The following is a 22,555-nucleotide window of genomic DNA, read 5'->3' as shown; positions in this document are numbered from 1 at the left end:
CTATTGATAGTGTCATTGCTCAGGAATTGATTAGGCAGCTGTTTCTGAGAGACAGTCTCACAGCACACTTCTGGCCCTCTGGCTCTCACAATCTCCCTGCCTCTTCTCTTACAGAGTTCCCTGAACTGTATAGAGGTGCTGGAGCTGTGTTGCAGGGATACTACTTTGGGTTGAACTACCCATGATCCATTGATTTCTGGATCATGTCTAACTGTGGTTTTTCTGTCATGGTCTCTGCTTGCTGTAAAGAGGCTTCTTTGATGAGGGGTAAGACCTAAAGTTATCAGTGGTATAAGGATAAAAATATTTAGACATAAATTAGGAATTGGCATTGATCTAATGAAGAGGCAGTGGTAGGTTCTTTTCTCACTAGCCCTGGAATGTGGGCTGGGTTTCTAGTACAAGGCATGGTTTCCCATCTATTGAGTGGGTGGGCCTTAAGTCTAACAGAAGAGCCGTTGGTCACTGACGTGAGTATCACTATTGTATTTGGGGGATGTTTTGCCATACTGGTCCATTTTGTGGTTTGTAAGCATCATGGCTGAAGAGGATTGTTCGCTTCCCTCCTTGGCAGCTTGCGCAGCACTTTCTGTTACTACTGAATTGGGCTACAAGAAGGAGGGTTTCGAGTTAGACCCAGCTTGAATCATTCGAGTCCCATGTCCTAAGCATGTAGGGTCTTGAGCAAAAGGAACTCGCCATCAGTCTTTGGGAGGCAATCGAGGGCCTACATTGTTTTGGTAGTCTCTTTGACTCCCCTGACCACTAACTCAAATGGAGGTGTCCCATAACTGGTACTGGAATTTTTGTTAGACTAATTATGGTTCTTGTGGGAGCCCAAGTGGCAAACAGTTTCCTATACTATACTATATTATATATATATACATATACATATATATACACACACACACATACTTATATGCATTGCATATAATTTTTGGTAAATAAATGACTTCCTAAGACTTTAATGATCTTGATGTTATTTGTCCCCCTCCCTCCTTTCCCTTTTGTATTGACCTCATTCCCCAACACCCCACTTGGAGTTGTTTCCCGCTTAGTTAAAATGTAATCATACCATTTCCCTCCCTCCCTTTTCTACCTCCAGCCCCTTCTAAGCTCTGTATCCTGCTATTCCTCTCACGTCTCTATCCCTTTTTACTTTCCTGGTTGCTGCAGTTACTCCATGGAATAAACTCACATCTGAAGATGTGGAGCTAAGATGAGAAGATTCAGCATTTACCTTTCTGGGTCTGGGTTACCTCATTCAACTTTTCCTAGGTCCATCTACTTACCTGTCAATCATGCCATCGTCTTTTCTCCATCGCAGAATAATATTCCTACTGTGCACATGTACCGTATCTTCATTATCCAGTCATTGGCTGAACAATTCATGTTTCCGTTTCCTACTTTAACTTTTTATTCAACCATTTGAAAAACATTATTTAACTGGGCATGGTGGCACACATTTTTAATCCCAGCATTTGGGAGGCAGAAGCAGGCAGACCTCTGAATTCAAGGCTAGCTGGTCTACAGAGAAAGATCCAGGACAGACAGGGATTCACAGAAAAACCCTGCCTTGAAAACTAAAAATAAATCAATAATAAAAACTACTCTTTTCTGATGGGCTACATAAAGCCCACCAAAAGGTCTGTTTTGTCCCTAAACAAAAATAAAAGGATTGCAAACGTCCCACTTATGATACTATTGAAAGAAAATTAACTGCCATGGTTATCATTTATAAGAAACCAGCTCGTAGACTGAAAATGTACTGGCTGCAAGCACAAGTTAGCACAGTGACTAACAAAAAGTCAACACTCATAGTAAAATACACCAAAAATTCCAATCTTTCTTGACCTGCACAATACAACATGGACAGAATACACAGAGGTCTCAACTAGACCCTCAAACCACCTTTTCTGCCTCTGCTATTCAGTAAATAAATATTCATGGAGGCATTTTACTGTTAAGCACTATTCTACCTGGTGGAGACAGATCAATGAATGAAATCAAGCCCCTGCCATCAATATCAAAATAAGAAAAATAAAAGAATAAAGGACAAATGACAACCGCAAAAAGGTTATTTGGTCAGGGTGGGCCCTGGGCAGACAACTAGCGGCAGCAAACTTAGAGTAAGTTCAAGAGAATGGTACGAAGGTCTGGAGGAGAGAGCGTATCTGCAATTCTGCAAAAAGAGTAAGACTAAGTCTGGGTCACAGAGCAAAGGAGTGCGAGAAAATGCTCTGGTTTGCGGAGATGAGGAAATACTGCTGCCATGTCACAGAGGGGTTTCCACTGTTAGAAACCTGTCTTTCACTATGACAGGGAATATTAAAAATGGAGAAGAGATGCAAGAGCATCTGATCTTTGTGATGTTATATGTTTTTGGTAGAATACATCAGGGAAACACAAGGCACCTTGAGTTACTAGCGCTTCCCTTAATTAAATCTCAGCACAGCAGCTAGTATTGACTGAGAACACAGGTGTCAGCCATACTGTCTCTCATCTAACTCTTAAAACTACAAGGAGTGGGAGAGCCAGGGAATAGCTCAGGAGCCCAGAATCTGCCTAGCACTAATACGATACTGGGTTCAAACCCCATCACCAAAAGAAAGATCAAGTTCACTCGTATACAACTAAGGGCTTGTAAATAACATAGCCATAACAGAAATCCACCTGATTGTGAAGTCAAGGCTCCTTCCCATAAAACTCAGACCATACCCTTTTTAAAAACCACTGTATTTGTATTGGATGTTGTCCAGGTCTTTTTATGATGTGTACTTTTACCCAATTCCTTTATGGAAAACCCAAGTTTTGTTTCCTGGATAAACTCATGCCTCTCATTCTGGATGACTGTTTTCCCAGGTGACTTAGCTGTTTGATCTTACATCATCTTTACCTTTTAAAGACAGGGTCTAGCTATGTGGCCAAGTTAGCTGGGATCTCACATGCGTTCTTATTTGTTGCCACCTCTCACCCTTTCCTTCCCTCGCTCCCCAGAAATCCCCCGTCTGGCAGAGTAACAAACTATTCAAGAATCAAATGCAGAGTCTACTTCATTTCACCTCATATTAGATTTCTGGTGTTGCATTTCAAACAAAACCCACAACACTGAAAAGACAGGCAGCAACTGAAAAAAAAAGTAAGAACAAAACTTCACTCCATGAAAAAATTTAGATACTAAATGCTTAACCTGAACATTACTTGTATTAGAAAGACTGAAATATATATGAGATTCATCTTGAATGGTAAAATTGGAAATGATCTATAGACGGCATAGAAAAGCAAATCACTACTTAACTGAAGAAAACGGAACAAAGAATTCCAATTACAGATAATTTTCTATTTCTAGAAATATTTACAGAAAAGTTAAATGGCCACCTAAATAGAAGGAAGGCTCTGTCTTTGGACCTGATGTTTTAAGGAAAACACTCAAGTAACTCTGAGGTACACAAGCAGGGGAGATAATTTTGTACTTGGGACTCCCATTTGATTTTGGGTTATGCACAACCCTACTCTTGTATACACTTGGAAGCCTAGTTCCTTCCCTTGCAATGCACTTAGCAACCTTGGAACCCTCTCAACCTCTGATCTGTATCAGGCTACACACACGGCCATCTTTGAACAAGGGTAGTTTTGCCACTTCTGGAAATAATCTGATTTAGAGCATTCAAGTGTACTCCTCAGGTATCCAGGTATCTGTAGATCAGAAGGGTCAATTCAATTCAGCTGTTTGCCAGCGCATGCGCAGTAAAAGGAAAAAAACTGTTTCCATCAGTAACCTTTTAAGGAAGAATCCTCTGTTTACCACCATATGCCTCCGCATAACTGGGCATGCGTATGGTGAAAATCAGATGCATTATAAGAAAGGATATACATAGTGCAGAAATAACTACATAACCTAATCAAAACAGAGAACCACCCAAACTATGTCCCTTATTAAGCATCTCTTCCTCGAGTCCATAAAAGCAGCCGTACATGGTAACTAGGGCTCTCGAGTATTCACTCAATTGCTTGTTACCAATCCTTGGGCACATCCTCCTTTAACTGCACTATCACTTATCTCCAAATCAAATTATCTTGCTCCATTTGCAAAACTGCGTGAACCGTATTTTCAATTACTTGAATAAGAAGACAAGAACATGGAAACACCAAAAACTCCAATTCTTGCACTGGTCCAGATTTCTATGTCATAAATTACTTTCTTTTATAAAGTTACTGGATTCTCGAGTGTTAAAAAACACTAGTACAAACTTCTCACGGTTCTTTATTTCTTCTAATTTAGCATGACAATTTTATTCTTGGTACTTATTCTTGGGTATTATGTTGCAAACCAAGGGAGGAAGGAGTGGAAAGCTAAGACATTTTGTTTCCTCCCAGCAATACCCCACTAGAACCTGAGCAATAAGTGTCCTAGTGAACATTTTAAAGGCCTTCTGAGCCTTTATCCTGAAGGGGCTTTCCTAATGGTTTCTGGCAACTACACTACCAGTAGAGGAAGTGTTGTATTAAGACACGGGATAGCACTCTGTTCCAGTCTCTATCCCAGAACAGGCTGTCTAATGACTTCCAATGCCAGGCTAGAAGTTTCACTCCAACTCTAGCCAGCTCCAGCTCACTCTCCATGGTTCTCTGAATGCCCACTCACCCACGGTGGTGGTCAGTATGGTCAACTCAACAGGATGGAGAATTCGAGAAATGGATCTCTGAGCATGCCTGGGGGAGATTATCTTAATTTATGCACAAAGACTCATTGCCACTTTAAGCAGAGGATGCTAGACTGAATGAAGTAAGACAGCTCGGCAGCGGCGGCATTAATTCATGGCTCTCAACTTCTGATCCTGGGACGCAATGTGACCAGCTGCTACAACTTCCTACTGCCTTGACTGTCGGTGATGGAATGCCATCTCGAACTCTGAGCTAATACAAACCTTCCTTCATCAGACTATTTATTACAGCCACAGAAAAGGAAACGAGGACACATCAACAACTGTTCTGCACCCTGGAGACTGGCTATTGCCTAGTGACAGAAGAAGAGATCTGATGTCACCAAGACAGTAACCTCCATCTGCCACCTAGTGGACTCCAGGCACTTCAGTATGGTCTTAATTGGCTTGTGCCTGTCTTTTTCTGAGTTTGTCTCTCTTCAGCTCTAGCTTACCAAGTGAGAGTTCCTGCACATCTTTCATTTAAAACTTTAGAAATTATTAAAATCTCCATATACAAATTTATTTTTATATTATATAGACCCAAACTGATAGTTGTCACCAAGCCAGACTCAAAGCAGTGTTTTGTTCTGTTTGAGTCCCCCCATGTCCATGAACTACAAACTTCCAACTCAACAGCATTAGCAGACAGGGCCTTACAAAATGTATTTAAGTCACAAGCACTTGCCTTCATGAATGGATAGACGAACATCCTTATCACAGGGCTTGCCTGACATAAGCAACTTGGTTCCTTTTGCGCTCTATCATTTGCTACATGCAGACACAGCATTCCTCTTCTCTGGAGAATGTGGCCAGGCACCATCTTGGCAGCAAAGCAGCCCTCAATAGAAAGACAGCTAGGGATGGTGGCATTTTGATGACCTTTCACCCTTCAGAACTAGAAAAGGACTTGAGTAATTACCCAGACTTGGACACCCTATCACAGCTGGACAGAGCAACTAAGACAGCCAGATATGAAAAATAGACTTTCCTTTAGTTCTACATGTGAAAAATGGGTTATCTAGTAAAATGCAAAATATCAAAAACCTTTAAATCCCCCAAGTGCTTAGAGCTCAAGTAAGCAGAATGGCTATGTCTAGCTATAATAATTAGAAAACTTCTGATTCTATTTAAAGATCAGTAGGAATATTAAAAGAAAATAAGGCTGAAGTGGGCATGATCTACCTCACTTTAAGATGGCTTTGCAGGGGTGGCGGTGATAATGGGATGTACAGAGGAGTTGAAGGGGGAAATCCCATGATACTTAGGGTAATGGTGGCTCCATAACATGTGATTGTCCAAACTGAGAATTTAAAACCCCAAGTGTCAACCCTGTGCTTGGCAGCACTTGTTCCACCAAATAGGTTTTGTAATATACTGTGAAGGGTGGAATAGAAAAAAATTAAATCTATATTGAAAGCACAGGAAAAATAACTGTCATGAGGAAGATGGGTATTTTCATTATGTCTGACAGCATGAATGAACGCGTATGTGTGCAGGGGCCATCGGAGATCAATTAATACCTAATTGTAACTTACAGCTCGGATCTCTCTTTAGAAATTGTCTACAGCGAAATGACTCTCTCAGGCCTTCCTGACATAACCCTGTTACAATCTTCATTTTAAAAGCCAGGCATACAGACCCAGTCCAGCTGGCCTTGGTGAGTTCCCGATAGAACATCCCCTTGTCTCAGTGTGTGGGTGCACCCCTCGTGGTCCTGAGTTCCTTGCTCGTGCTCTCTCTCCTTCTGCTCCTGATTTGGACCTTGGGGTTTCAGTCCGGTGCTCCAATGTGGGTCTCTGTCTCTGTCTCCTTTTATCGCCTGATGAAGGTTAATATCCAGGAGGATGACTATATGTTTTTCTTTGGGTTCACCTTCTTATTTAGCTTCTCTAGGATCACAAATTATAGGCTCAATGTCCACCTTACTAGACCTGGATGGAGGTGGGTGGTCCTTGGACTCCCCACAGGGCAGGGAACCCTGACTGCTCTTCGGGCTGATGAGAGAGGGGGAGTTGATTGGGGGAAGGGGAGGGAAATGGGAGGCAGTGACGGGGAGGAGACAGAAATCTTTAATAGATAAATAAATAAAAGATATTAGTAACAAGAAATAAAAAAAAGAGCCAGGCATAAATTAATCTACAAAGTAATTGTATAGTTGGTTACATCAGCCATTTTCTAAGCAGTAGAATTTGTAACAAAATATAATGTGTGCAGCAAAGTGATCTTCTTAGTGCTAACAACTCTACTGGTAAAAGCTTCTCAAACTAGTCAATCAGATAAATAGGTGGGAAACTTCGTTGGCTAGGGAACACAAAAGACAGGGTCTACTCTATAGCATCTGATGTTAAATGGTGCCTTACTAGCTTTAGCCATATGCGCTTAAAAATTCTATATAACAATAAATTTATTTATTAAAGAGACAGTCGTTTGGTAAATGTTAACTTGTAGTACTTGACCATATACATACGCATTCTTTAATTTTATCACTTTAAATGCATTAGTTATGCCTCATTGATGCAGATGTTTCCTACTTATAAACATTAATACTCACTAGTCGAAACTGAAAAACACAGCTCTGTTCAGTTCCACCTAGAGACAAATTTGGACAACTCTAGAAAAGACCTTTCCATTACAATCATTTCTGGATTTCCCACACTCATTTCTTGCTTAGTTTTACATTTGTCATAAAATTACAGCTTTTAATAGATTGGAATTAATCCAAAACTAAAAGCTAGACAATAATCACATAACAAATATTAAATTCTCAAATATACCCTAAAATGATGTGTGAACTGTTAAGTATTATCAAGATTATCTACAAAGAATCAGAAGAATTACTTAAATAGGAAGGTTCTGTGGTATCACAATCAAAAAACACTCCATTAGCATGGAGTCACCAACTATTAGAAATCAATGTCACTTACAAATATAACATCTTAAATATTAAATTTATGAAAGTTTAAAAGTGACAAAACCCCATATGATACAACAACTTAAGGTATTCCTTAAACTGCTAAATATATTTAGTATACACACAAATATAATATTAGGATAGAGGTTAAAGAGCTCCTTAACATCAAACAAAGGGCTAAATGACAAATGATGAGACTGTCAATAAGAGCTGGGTCCAGATGAATGGCAGGAGAGGAAATTGTCCACTTTTGAGTATTAAATATTTTCTGGTCAGAAGACCCAAGTTATCACTTCAGGACATACCTTACTGTTTTCTAGTTCTGTATGAAATTAGGCCTATAAATATTTCCAAGTTTAGATTTTTAGAAATATACTTGATGTAGCCATAGAAAAATATATGGCTTACATTTACTTTGCTAATTAAGTAACAGTAAAAGTACATATAGAGTTGTATGATGACTGTTTACTGAGGTTGAAGCTCTATTTCCCGCTTTACATTGTTGGTGACGGTTTCCCACTGCTGTCGTCGACCAGGTCTCTCAGGCGTGATAAGTGTTGTAAGGCCCTTTATTAGAAAAACAAAAAATATATTATAAACCAATAGTGAGAACTGACTAGCCAATGTAGAAAGCAAGAAAGTGATTATATATTTATTGACTTCAGAACTACTGTATGAAATGAAGTTACAGAAAAACATAAAACTTTAATAACTGTTTCTTATAAACTCTGACATCTGAACAAGTGAGAACTAAAATAATTTAATGTTCTATAAACATTTTCTTGAAATATCTGATATTCAAATTTTAGCAAATCTGCCAGGACCTAATAAAAACAGTATCACATGTATCCTATTTAATAAAACATTTTTCATATAATTTTTCCAACAACTCCACAATAATGTTTTTTTCTTTTGCCATGCTATATCATGGAGACATCATCTGGGAGACAAGGCATATAATTCATTTAATATTTATCATAACGATAGCTTTAATTTTAAAAATATCACTCATTTTTGCTAAGAAGGAATACAAGCAACTTCTCCAGTACAGCTGAATAATGCACACACTAACAACCTAGATTTTTTAAAAATACACATTAAAAGACTGCATCCTCAGCAAACAGTACTGGTCAAGCTCATGTGGAAGAATGGACATCAATCTTTATCTCTTACCCTTCACAAAACAATTATGATTAGATAACTCATTTCATAACAAATTATCATTACAATGTATCTACAACAGTACTGCATATCTCAAATTGCTGCTTTTATTTTAGGATGAAAAGAGAATCTGAAGCCGGGCGCACACCTTTAATCCCAGCTCTCGGGAGGCAGAGGCAGGTGGATCTCTGTGAGTTCGAGACCAGCCTGAACTACAAGAGCTAGTTCCAGGACAGGCTCTAAAGCTTCAGAGAAACCCTGTCTCAAAAAAAAAAAAAAAAGAAAGAAAGAAAAAAGAAAAAGAAAAAAGAATAACACATGTGCGTTATATTTTAAATGAGTGTCTTTTTAGTCCTTAGGATTATTTAAATAGAAAGCCACACACAGGTTAAAGAGAAAGCAGTGTTCCAAAAAAATAATAAAGTGAATTCTATGAATATGGAAGAAGACACTCAGTGGCCTACACACACACACACAAACCACATTTTAAAATAAATTTAAGAAAATGTATGTGCTACAAGAAGTTTAGACATGCCTACCATGCAACTGAATTCCACCCTGATTCTTGTCACATAAGTGACTAAAATGGATTTGTGTCCATCTTAGTAAAGAATACTTACTTTTGAAGAGATCTAGTAATCGGAAGCATATTTTCCTTCAATTGTAGTTTAGAGAAATCATCCTCTGATACCTATTATTAAAAAACAAGATATTGAAAATATTTGGAATAATTAGTTATACCAAACTATTTTTGGAAAGCAATTAATACTTTCATTTTTCCTTCATGCTAAAGCTACAACTACTTAGATTCATTGTCCAATTCTTCTAAAATATGCTTCTAGAGCCAGGCGGTGGTGGCGCACGCCTTTAATCCCAGCACTCGGGAGGCAGTGGCAGGCGGATCACTGTGAGTTCGAGGCCAGCCTAGTCTACAAGAGCTAGTGCCCAGACAGGCTCCAAAGCTACAGAGAAACCCTGTCTCGAAAAAATAAAAAATAAAAATAAAATAAAATAAAATATGCTCCTAAACATATGTCCATTAAAGAACCTTACTTTTGCTTGAAATTGCATCTTCACATAAAAGGTTATGTGTCAATGATGTTTAAGAGAGTAAGTGAAGGACAGGTTACCCTGTACTTTAACGCTGTAATTAGGGTGTCAGGAGGAAAAAATGAATACTGTAATTTAAACAAACAAACTGGGATACTGAGCGGACTCACTCGTCATGATCAGTGACGGTAATAAAGCTCCGCTGAACGGCAATAAGACTGATCAGGAGAACAAGCCAGGCACAGGAGAATCAAGCAATGCGTAATCTCACTCACATATGGATCTAAAAGGTACACCTGTTAAAGGACTGGGGCTAATGGTACAGACAGTTGTGAGTCATCCAACATGGGTGCCAGGAACCAGATGTGGGCCTTCTGGAAGAGCAAGCCTTCTCTGTCACTGAGCAGTTTTTCCAGCCACTGGGTCACACAGTAAATTAGAGGCTGGCTGAGCAATGACAAATGCGATGCTGGTAAGTATATGAAGTTACACTCTGGAGGGCTGAGTGCAAGGTAGCTACTATATAGCTATGGTGGCCATGTCAATCATGATTAATGGCCCTGAAATTTTCAAAGAGAGTTTAAATGCTCTTACCATAAAAAAATACCTATAGAAGGTGATATGCACCAATTGGCTTGATTCAGCTCTTCCATAATACATACCTACTTAATATGTATGACATCAGAAATATCAAAATTTTGTTTGTCACAAAAAAGAACATAAAACGGAAAGAAAAGCAGTTAATTGGTTTATATTCATGTCCCACTTGCTAGTAAGTGGCAGTTAGAATTCACTGTCGGCAGATATGGGAGAATATAACGTCTATGGTCCTGTATTTTAAAAATTCATCCCCTACAGAAAAGTATGAAGCAGAAACAAATTTTTCAAAGTTCCTAGGAAATACACAAATTAAAAACGTGCTGTACTCGGAAGTGTGAATGAACACATAGCAACAAAAATAAATTTGCTTTTCTGAAGTACGAAGGTGAAGAAGTCTAACACTGAAAACGTTTTTTAGGCTTCACAACCCTGAAAGAAGTTTTTGTGTTTGGAAGAAGTCAGACAGATTAATTCTGCATGATTTTAGAGATGGCATCGATGCCTTTCATATAATAACTGTAGCAGCAGTATCTCTAAATAAGATGCTGGATTTGTAATAAAATAAGCAGAAAAAATAGCTCAGAAGCAAAAAAAAAAAAAAAGAGAAGACCACTTTAGAAGTCTAATAATACTAGTTGTGGGTAAAACAGTTTCTAAAAACTGAGTAATTCTAACTGAGTTCTCCAGAATGGACTGTGTTACACGGAACTAGAGGTAGACCTAAAACAACCCGGTGAAATCTGCTTTAAATGTGAATATGAAATGCTCCTACAGCTCAAGTGTTGACCCTCAACTGGTAACACTATTTGGGGAGGTTGTAGAAACTAAGAGCCTGGACTTAACTGAAGGAAGTTGCTCACTGGGGCCTGCCTTCAAAGGTTACACTTAGTCTCCAGTCCCTTCCTCACTTTATCCCTTAGTAGGATCATGAGATGCACAGCCATTCCCCAGCCTACTCCCTGACACCACCGCTCCTGCTGCCTTGATGTTCTGTCTCATCATGGGTCCAGAATCAGTGTAGTCAAAGATTACGAACTGAAAGCTCTAAAACTACAAGTCAAAATAAATCATGTTTATGTCATGTATCCTGACACTTGATAGAAGAAATTAACTAATACTATTTTAGATAAAATCATGCATCTCAATTCATAAGTTCATGCTTACTTGTTCAATCTCTTCTTTTGGCTCCATATTTTTATTCTGATTAAAACTTTCTTGTACTGCTTGAAGGTTAAATAACATTTGTTTCAAGGCTTCAACAGGACCATGATGTTTGCCTCCAGATAGGGTAGAGCTCTAAAGTTAAAGAAGATGATAAAATTAAACTATTCAAGTATAGAAGGAAAAAGGTACATTGTTTGTATAATATTACCCGGCAAAGAATTAAAGCAAAAATACAGACAATGTACTAAAACTGGAGTTTTAAAAAATCAAATCTGTTCCACCTGTGGTCTTGCCTAGCACTGGACACTGCATGTCGCAATGCCAACCTTCCAGAAGAGATGAGCCTGTTGGTGTAACAGCGCATGACTGCTGAGGGTAGTGCTGTCTGACTGGATTGGAGGACTGCTGCTTCACAGAAGGAATTCTATGATGTCTCATCAGCAGTCCATAGCTAGATGAGCTCACAGGTCGAAGGCAGAACTTTACTAATGTTATAATGATCAAGCTATTTCAACTGCTTTCTAAACATTTATATTTATAACCATAGATGTGAGCTGCTCTCAGTCTTGGTCAGGGCAGCTTCTTGTTGTAGTAGACAGCAGTCAATGAAGAGATGCAAAACCACTTCAAGTGAGGAGAACACAAGAGTGAATTCTCAGCCATAATTCAGTCATCTATATTAGTGGCACATGGCTAAGGGAACGCCTAAGAAGAGGAAAAAGAAAGAGCTGAAGGGCAGGGAGGACTGCTGTGGTGTCCTCTGGAACTCACAAGAGCTCTGGTTACGTGGACAAGAGCTACAGAAGACAAACCAGCCAACATCCCAGGTTGATGACAAATAATCTCCAAGTCCCATCCTTTTCTGAGGCATGACTAGCGATTGAGAGCTGCTGGGAGAGGAAGAATCTTTCTTTTTTGAGGATGTGGCCATTGGCAGGTTTCTTTGCTTCTGTGGATGATGCCACTCCGCATCACATATGGGCAACACCAACTAATTTAGTGTTATTTAAAAAAAAAATAATAATAACAGCAAAAGAAAACAAGACACGAAGCTGAGAGAGGGGCATGTTGGAGGCACGTGGGAAAACTTAGAGGGTGAAAATGGGGACAGAGAAGATCATTTTATTATATATATATATATTCTCAAAGAAAAAAGTCTGTGTGTGTGAGAGAGAGAGAGAGAGAGAGAGAGAGAGACAGAGAGAGAGATTGGAATACCATTGACATACCCAGAGTCACTCCACTGGAAAAGACTGATCAAAGAAAATGTTTTTACAAATCAATGCTACTAACTCACCCCTCTCCACACCTGGTCTCCAGGGGAAATCACTTAGAAATAGCAGTAAGCAGGTTTGCACACTCCTCCTCATCCTTGATACTTTCAAATTAGTATCACACATTTATTTAACTTCTTAAAACCATAGCTTTTAAACAAAAATGTCTTCAGGATCCAGGCAAGGCAAAATGTTCTTTTCAAATGCCTAAAAATAATTAGTTATCAACTGAGTGAGGCCTAGATTTCAAATAACTCTTCCTCCACACACTTTCAAGTATGTTTTCACTGGTCAGGATAAGGGAAAGAGAAAGCCTTACTCACTGGCTTGTGAAAATGTACAATTTTTGCAGTCACTATGTAAATGGAATAATTGGTCCTCAAAAACTAAGAAAAGAACTACCATATAAGCTGGCTACTACTCTTGGTTATGTACCCAAAGAACTACATCAACATGCCCGAGAAACCTTCTGCACTACTCATAATGGCCAGGAAATGGAGCCAAGCTTGATGTCCAGCAACAGCTGATGTATAGAGAAATTGTGGTACATAAACACAACGGAAGTCTATGCATGCATAACGAAACAGAAAATTACATTTGCTAGAAAGTGAATAAAACTGGAAATCATATAAAATAAAACAAGATAAATTCAGAAACACTACCTTTCCTCTTACATAGACATGAGATTTAAAACAAATTTTCAATTACATTATGTGAGTGTACATGTGTGTACATGCATGTGTGTATGTTTTCATATAGAGATGCTGACTTTTTACCTCTTTACAACCTAATAATCAAACGTACTAACTTTCCATGTATTCAGTACTTAACTATCCAGAGTGGTTGATTCTTTGAAGACAGCCTGGAAGGATATTTAATTTACTCATCTATTTGGGAATTTATAGCTTACACTCACAACCCTACTTTTACCTTCTGAGTGTTGCTGGCTCATGACATTTCTTAGGAGCTTCCTAAAGTGGCTACTTCACAGAGAAAACAAGATATATTCCTTCTATCAGGAGATGGGGGAGAAGAATAAGAAGTTAGTGCTTAAATGGTAATGAGATTTAGTTTGGGAAGACGAAAAGGTTCCGGACACAGTTGTTGGTGAAGGCTGTAATAATATCAAGCAACTAAAGCGTCATTGAACTATATACTTAAAAGTTAATTATCATAGCCAATTTTAATTTAATTATGCTTTACTACAAAGCAGTGTAAAAATTCAGTTAGGCTGAAAATCAGTACTTATCATTCAATAATCTGAGACTTACCACTGAAGTCTAATAGTGAATGTCTCCGAGGACATCATTGTTCCTCTGATTCAGAAATGTTTCATACATTCATAAAACTATGTAAACATCTTCTAAGTAACAGACTGAAAACAGCCTCCCAGTGAGCTGGTTACAGAGCATACCAGAACAAGAAAACAAAACAAACAAACAAACAAAAAAAAACAGACTCTGTCCCAACAAGAACAAAGACTGGTCTACGGAAATTGTGAAAATAAGACAGGACAACCAAGCAGTGCAAAGAAACAGAAGGGGAACCCAACTCAGTTGATATGGGAGTGTCATATCAATCTGTTGATTTCATTGGCTGAGCAATAAAGAAACTGCTTGGCTGGCCCTCAAAGATTAAAGCATAGATGGGAGGAGAAAACAGAATAGGATGCTGGGCGGAAGAGGAAGTGAGGTCAGACTCTGCTCTGCTCCCGGAGAGACCGGACAGCTCTGCTATCTGGAGCAGAGACACCATGATGGACGGAGGCTAGAATCTTCCCGGTAAGCGCACCTTGGGGTGCTTACACACATCATTAGAAATGGGCTAGTCCAGGTGCGAGAATTAGCCTGTAAGGGCTAGAGTTCATGGGCCAAGCAGTTCATAAATGAACACAGTTTGTGTGTTGTTATTTCGGGCATGAGCTAGCCAAGCGGCCGGGGTGTTGGGGATGCAACCCCGCCGCCGCTCATATTTCAACACTCAGTGGAAAGAAGTAAGCCAAACCTAAGAGCTCTCTGGTAAAGAGTGGGAAACAGAAGCCTTATCAGCAGGTGAGTGAGGCAGTCTAGTGTGTGTGTGTGTGTGTGTGTGTATACACACACACACACACACACACACACACACACACACACACACATATATGTTTTTCCGAGACAGGGTTTCTCTGTGGTTTTGGAGCCTGTCCTGGAACTAGCTCTTGTAGACCAGGCTGGTCTCGAACTCTTATTTATGTATTTTTTCAGAGACAGTTTTTTTTGCCTTGTTTCCCTTTTATGTATTTAGTACTATTTTGACTTTATCTTTTTTTTTAAGAAAAGCGTTTAATATTTTTATTGTTGTTATTCTACCATTACATTTGTCTAATTTTAGTTATGAATTTCTTCATTACTGGAAATTCGTTTTCATTAATTTCTTAGTCCTTTCTCTCTCCTTCCAAAACACTTTTCTCTACTCCTCTACTTACTTTTCCTGTCCTTTATTTCGCCTTGCTTCTCCCCTTTCCTCTCCCTCATTTTCTGCCTCCACACCTACTCTAAGTAATAGCACACCCTATGTAGGCTGGTTATCAGTAACATAATAATGGGCTTTAGTCAACTTAACCTGTATTTCTCTATCGTTGATGGGTTACTATGGTTGGTGCTATAGTGGTGTCTCCTCACTACTTAGAGCTACTGCTGAGGGATGGGGAACTTCCTGGAAACAGAAGCATTTCCTCCAGGAAGGCTAAGGAAACTCAGGAGACCCAGAATTAGAAGGAGAAAAAAAGGTCACAACTGTGGAAAAACAGATACCAATCGAAGAGACCAGAGTGTGGCTAGAAGAGCACCATCTAGACCTGCCCTAACCTTACACATTCCCCGAACCCTTGTTTCCACCAGCCATCCTTTACTAAGTAATGTCATCACCCTAGCAGCTGGTGTAAACTATCTGAATTCCTTCAAGACACATCTCAAATCTAGCAATTGCTGGCTCACTCTAACAACTCACTACCGTACTGCAGATTGCTATGATCTCCGCATGAGCGCTCTACTCCTTCTCTAGGGTCTCACCGCATTTTCTACTTCATAAATCTCCTGGCCAGGCAGCCACTTCTTAACCATTATTTCATTTGTTGGAGCTACACTGACTCATACTGATAATCCTTGAGCATGTTGATCAAACTTATACTTTTAAGTCAAATTCTATATCATTTCTTAAATGCATACATGTAAATTTGTATTTGTAAACTATATAAAGTGACTTTGTAAAATAACGCAATAATTTAAATTATTATGGTAGGCATACTATCGGATAACTGGCTTACAAAGAAAGATCATTTCCTCTAGAACGATCTCCTTTATGTTTTGGGGTGGAAAGGGGAGACAATGTAATGACAATTCAAACTGCATGTAAAATTTGACTCTAGTTTCTTGTACTTTAGAATATTAAAAATCATGAAAGTGGTTTGTGGGTATGTTGGGGAGAAATTAATTTGTGAACCTTTTGTTATTGTTTTAAAATACTAAAAAACAGAAATGAGGATGCACAGAAATGAGGAGTATCACAGAAATGAGGATGCACAGAAATGAGGAGTATCACAGAAATGAGTATGCACAAATTAACCAAAGACTTTCTTCCACTATAAGCATTAACTTTACTCACCTGCTTCCCATCACTTAAGTCGTCCTCAAGAATCTCACTAATACACTGCGTCCTGGAACTTTGCTGAGGACTGTCATCAGCTTTCACAGGGACAGGAGATTTGCTAAACAGGATTTAAAGGATACAAGCAGTAGTTAAGTTCCCCAGGTTTAAAAAGCAGGCCTTCTATCATTTAAATTTTTCACTTGAAAACAAGAGAGGCTGCAGAAACAGCCCAGCACCTAACAGCACTTGCTATGGTTGCAGAGGACCCCATTTTCCCAGCACCCACATCTTGTGGCTCACAACCACTTGGCACTCCAGCTCCAGGAGATTTAACACCCTCTTCCAGCTTCTACAACACTATAATCGCATACATGAACACACACACTTAACAATTTGTTCAAACTGTTGTGACCAAAAAGTAAATGTCATGGATATGATTCATATTATAGTTATGCAATAATTCTCCATCTTGTCCTTAAACCAGTACCAGAATTCAGCCCTCCTGTATCCCCTTGCTTCGCTTTCCAGCATTACAGACAATACACATATACAGTAAACCACTATTCCTCAACTGACTCTCCAGGCTACGGAACAGCTTCAGAAGCTCGTCTGTTTGACAAGTACCTTTTGCCAAGTAAATATTGAGGGAGAGTCTGGGTTCAATCCGCATGCCATCCATCCATACAAAAAGTTATTTATCTAATGATAACCAGAAAACTCAAAGATGTGCAGTCTATGTCAGTGGCAGTTTTATGTCCTCCTACTTCCATACAAGACATCATTCCACCATTAATTATTAAGTTATATGGAAAGCAAATCTGATGTTGCCATAGCACTTTCCCATTTGATACACTAACAATGTCACTTACTTACAAAGTAACAGGGACATTTTCCCATGATCGGTCTGCTTCAAGTTTATCTAAGGAGCAAGGGCTGTCATCCTTCGCCACAGGCTTTGGTAAGTCGTCAGGAGGCTGCCTGAGAGTCTTCTTAGCCTTCAGGATAAGCAATTCGATTTTGTCACCTAATTTTAAAAACACTCTTTAAGAAAAGAAAAATTGAAGTCTCAAAAAATACTGAACAGGAAGTAGAATGTTTGGAATGTGCACTACTACAACAGCAAATTAGGACAAAGTATGATACTTTAAACAAAGAAAACAGAGACCATCTATGGCTTTAAAGTGCTAATCATTCACATCATAAAAAAACGCTATTACAACATAAAGCTTCTACAGAATACATTAAATTTTAACATGTCATTTGCTTTAAAATAAAAGACTAAAAACAAAATATTACCACAGAACGGCTTTGGGGATTGTCCTGGGAGAAGTGGATTCTCACACTGACACTGGCTATTTTCGGGATCATATTTATATTCATTAACTAATCCTTTATTCTCACTGAAGGAATTTGTAAAGTTTGGAGGTTGAAAAGAATATTCAAAGCCATCTACTTTATCTGTAGGCGGAGTTCTTTGTGTCTGGTGACTATGCCTGGGGGAATATGCATCTTCATTAAGTAACTCAGAAACCCTCTGACTATTTCCATCAGGTAGCAAGTCTTGACTGTGGAGCCAAATTGGATACTTAAAATCAGGAATACTAGTTACCCCTGAGACATTAAGATCAGATTTCTGGCTCGTGAGCCATCTTGGATAGTTCTTTTCAGGACCATACTTTGAACTGTCCTTGAAAGACGATTCCTTAGGAAAGGATAAAGGTGACTCCAAAACACATTTATTATTTCTAGTCATAGGTTTGGGGGTTCTGGGCCTACCACATTTCTTTCCATTTACATCTGTATATACATCAGGAGTAAGTACATTATCCTTGCTCTTGGGAGTAGAGGCTACATGAAAACTTGGCTTCTTTTTAACGTCCGACGAATCCGGTCTACCAATGTATTTCTTGTTTCTCTTGCTTGGTCGATGACCAGGGGCAACACAAGTGAAGGAAAAAGAGCCGTCCGCTGGCAGTCTTAACAAATCATCAGTTGTTAGGCTGATGGCGTCCATATCCGTAATTGTCTCCCTTCTATAGGCCAAGGAGTTTAAGTGCTGTTTGTGATCAAGGTTTTCAAAAGCTGAAAAATAAAAGATAATTCTACTTATTTTCTCTTTTTAAAATATTTATTTATTTATTATGTATACAATATTCTGTCTGTGTGTCTGCCTGCAAGCCAGAGAGGGCATAAGATCTCATTACAAATGGCTGTGAGCCACCATGTGGTTGCTGGGAATTGAACTCAGGACCTCTGGAAGAGCAGGCAATGCTCTTAACTGCTGAGCCATCTCTCCAGCCCTACTTATTTTCTTTATCATATGCAACACTTAACAGGAAATGAGAACTAAAAAATTAGGAATCTTTTTGGTGTTTTCTCTTTATTACTAGTTTTGAATAGAAATATTAAACATAAATATATAACCTGGTAATTAAAAATGTGCTTTTCCAGACCTCTTCAGTATTCAATTCCTATGTGTATCACCAATCAGCCGAACTTGTGTGTGTTCTCTAACTTACTGTTTCTTCAACTTTCTCAATGCAGACATTCCTTTTAATCAACACAATCACTAAGGCTGATTACCGAAAACTGGCTACCACATAGGGAGAAGTGTGCTACTAAACCAGGTAGAAACACAACTTGCTTTCTCTCCTGGTCACCTTGCAATGGCATGGCCACACAGAGAATGCCGTTCTAGGTCTCTTCTGGAATACATCACCCACATCCTTCCCACTCTGTGCTTTTCTGGAAGTGTTCAGTACAGTGCTTATCAACATCTCATTTTTCCAACTTGTCTTCATGAAAGCTTTATTGAGTATACTGTGACTACTGATCCACAGAATATAGACAATAAAAAATGATATTCCTATCTGACCAGCTAAAACTGAGCAAATATAAACTCAGAATGATTGGGATTACTTAGGCATTAGCTTGTTAAGACAATAGCAATATTCTTTCCATCATACCACAGAAAAGTGGCTTAAGAGTTTAGGATCAGCGACTTACTATTGGTAATTATATTTACTGCTGTCCTCTCCAAGGTCAAAAGATCTTAGGGAAAAACTCCTGGGATCATGACAAGTATACAATGTGTTTCAGAAAGTATAAAGACTTCGGCAAAATAAAAGTTATTTTTATTCCAAAATAACAAAAAGAAATCCAACTTTATAAGACACATTACTCAAATATGCTAATCACCGGATATAAACGAATGCAAGAAAGCCTAAGAATACAGCATACCATTGGTCGGTTTATGCACACAGCTGGAAAACCGCAGCATGTTACGAGATGCTCCACCAGTCTTTACTCCACCAGGGTTTGCTCCAGGATATTCTCTGCGTAGATCAAAATCATCAATGTAGGCCTGTAACGCCTCAGAAGCCGAACTGTACAATCTGTCCTTATACTGAAAAGAGCCACCAGAGTTGGAGGAACTACCGCCACTCAGGCTGCAGCTTGCCAGAAGAGAGGAAACTGAAGACTCCCGAGAACAACGTCTGTGTTTTGGGGCTGATTTTGCCATGGTTTTCTCAAAATGAGTTCTTTATTTCCATTAAATACTGCAATACAAAAACAAACTCTTACAGTGCCAATGGATTATGACTATAAGCCATAAAAACTATTAAATAAGTAAACATTAATTTTTCATTAATAAAATTAGTTGTCAACAATAAATGTTCTTATTTAAGCTCTGAATGTTTCCCATTACCTTTACTATTAGCCATTTCATGAATGATTTGGAAAAAAAAAAACTGAATACCTACTATGGGCTTGGAAATATATATTCAAAAACTATTTCAGCATAAACTCAGAATACCAAGGAAAAGATACTCACTTTTTAAAAGTCCTAAAAGCTGCTAATGAACAATCCTTTTTCATTTGGTGATACGTTCTATGACATCACAATTCCTATCATTAGCCAAGAGACAGTATTTTGTAAGACTTATAAGCCTACTTACAGGCAGAAGGTAGTCAATTTTTAAAGCCATCAGATAAAGCATTAGAAACAAGGAACAGGAAAGACAAGCAACAATATAAAACATTAGCCAACTCTCTCCCCAAAAAAAGTAGCTATAGAGAACAAAATACTTAAATTAACAAATTTAACTGACAAATCTTATTTCAGAATGAGCTAGCTATAAGCATTTTTAAAAATAAGAATCGCCTCTTGACCTTCATATCCCCAGTACTTTTAATTCTTTTAAATCTTATTTTGTGTACAGGTTTTCTGCCTACGTGTATGTTTGTGCACATGTTTGCCTGTTGCCCAGGAAAGCCAGAAAGGGCTGCAGATCCTCTGGAACTACAGTCACAGATATCTATGAGCCAGCATGTGGGTGCCAGGAATTGAACCTAGGTCGTCGGGAAGAGTAGCCAGTGCTCTTAACCAGTGCTTTTCTCCAGCTCCTGTATTTTCAATTCTTAAGTAGATTCAATTCCCCTTTCTTAACTGATTTTGAAATTCCCTTAATGTATTCAGCTTTGTTTTTCCAGTAAAATTGAGAGAACTCTTTAAACAAGAACAGACCAGACAGGTATTAACTCAAGAGTACAAGAGTCACTGAGATCTCAAGTGTTCTCTATACTAAGAATTTACACACAGGACACGTGCTATGATGCTGCAAGGTCAATAATTTAATTCTGGTGATATTTTTGGAAATATTTTGTTTAGTGTAATACTATCAATGACAAATTTAACTTTAAAATATAACAACTTATTTATTTATTTTTGTTTGTTTGTTTGTTTGAGACAGGATTTCTCTGTAGCTTTGGAGCCTGACCTGGAACTCGCTCTTGTAGAACAGGTTGGCTTCGAACTCACAAAGATCCGCAACTTTTCTAATTAAATAAAAATCAGAGGGCTGCAGTAGCTCCGGCCTGTATTCCTAGCACTCGGGGCTGCGGGAGGAGGTAGTATTGGTTAGCAACAACATTCTTGGTTGCTCAGCAGCCTGCTGTAGGTTTTTCTTTAAAGAAGTAATAGGGCAAGGTCGATTTTATGCTTTATCTTCTTACGAATCTTTAAATTAGCTCGACTAAATCCGCTTAGGTAACGTTTATGTCTTTTCAGAATACAAATCAGGCTGCCAATTCTACACAAAACCTTAAAAAAAACAAGCAAAATCTTCAAAGGGAAAAGCTGTTGGATTTAGTTCTCTGAGTGGCCAAGGGTTAACTCCACTTACATGACACAAAAGGAAACCCGCAATTCTTACGAAAAGTTTTCAAGTCTGTGAAAAAAGTAGACTAGATTAAGAAATCCCTGAGCTTCCAACAATTATCAACACACTGTTTATGATACTGTCCCTCCCATTTTAACCACGGGGCTGTTTCGAAGCATACATATTTTAAATAAACCCCGTCTGTCTTACCATTCCCCGTTCGCGAGCGCTTCGGCTTGAAATCTCCAAAACGAAACCCATCGTGTCGAACGAGACCAACTTAGGGCAAGAAATGTCAACTGCCTTGAATCAAAACACAGACGACTGCGCCAAAGGGTGCGAGGGAGACGGTCGCTCTGGGAGTTAAGAACAACGCCCGGGAGACTTCTGAAGCTGGGACTCCGAGGCCGGCTCAGTCTGCAGAGGATCGGGCCACGGCCCATCGGGGTTGGCGGGGAGGCAGCAGCGACCCTGTGGACGGCGGTGACACATCCGTGAGCACATTCGCCCTGCAGCCGCCCTGCAGCCGCCCTGCAGCCGCCCTGCAGCCGCCCTGCAGCCGCCCTGCAGCCGCCCTGCAGCCGCCCTGCAGCCGCCCTGCAGCCGCCGAGACCTCGGGCCCCCGCCCCGAACCCGCGGACCCCGCACCCCGGGACGCCCCTCCCTGGGGCGGCTCCTCCGCCTCCCTCCTTCCCGACGGCGAAGGATGCGCGTCAGCTCACCAGGACGCTCTTTAAAGCGACTTCCAGACCCTCTGTCGAAAGCCCAGGCCTTCTGCAAACCGGACGCCGCCGCGACAAAGCATCCCTGAGCCGGACACCGCCCTCCTCGGGACCGCTACGCCCCACGGCGGCCGGCTCGACGCCCGCGCTCGCATTCAAACCAACCCAACATGGCGCC

General features: G+C 39.5%; 1 protein-coding gene across 5 annotated transcripts; it reads right to left on the bottom strand.

The window, feature by feature from the left end:
* Nucleotides 1–6,740: 6,740 nt before the first annotated feature.
* On the bottom strand, nt 6,741–22,539 carry CUNH18orf54 (chromosome unknown C18orf54 homolog). 5 transcript variants are annotated; one of them, XM_050121739.1, is made up of 10 exons: nt 22,378–22,537; nt 21,866–22,126; nt 19,734–20,053; nt 18,346–18,575; nt 18,103–18,104; nt 17,367–17,534; nt 16,509–16,611; nt 11,593–11,724; nt 9,399–9,469; nt 6,742–8,184 (listed from the first exon to the last, which is right to left on the bottom strand). In XM_050121739.1, exons 3-10 carry the CDS (start codon nt 20,014–20,016, stop codon nt 8,112–8,114), a joined length of 1,062 nt encoding a protein of 353 aa, XP_049977696.1. In that variant the 5' UTR covers nt 20,017–20,053; nt 21,866–22,126; nt 22,378–22,537; the 3' UTR covers nt 6,742–8,111. The 5 variants fall into 5 exon arrangements, 4 of the variants coding, with proteins under 4 accessions (XP_049977693.1, XP_049977694.1, XP_049977696.1 ...); XM_050121736.1 differs by having other exon boundaries at nt 6,741–8,184; nt 17,367–17,517; nt 17,790–18,575; nt 22,378–22,538; XM_050121738.1 differs by lacking the exon at nt 18,103–18,104 and having other exon boundaries at nt 17,367–17,517; nt 18,270–18,575.
* Between the last annotated feature and the right edge of the window lie 16 nt (nt 22,540–22,555).

The sequence above is a fragment of the Alexandromys fortis genome, unplaced genomic scaffold (genome assembly GCF_014885135.2).
Source record: "Alexandromys fortis isolate MF-2015 unplaced genomic scaffold, M_Fortis_MF-2015_v1.1 scaffold_202, whole genome shotgun sequence".
NCBI classification, from domain to species: Eukaryota; Metazoa; Chordata; class Mammalia; order Rodentia; family Cricetidae; genus Alexandromys; species Alexandromys fortis.
This window is presented reverse-complemented; position numbering and strand designations above follow the sequence as displayed.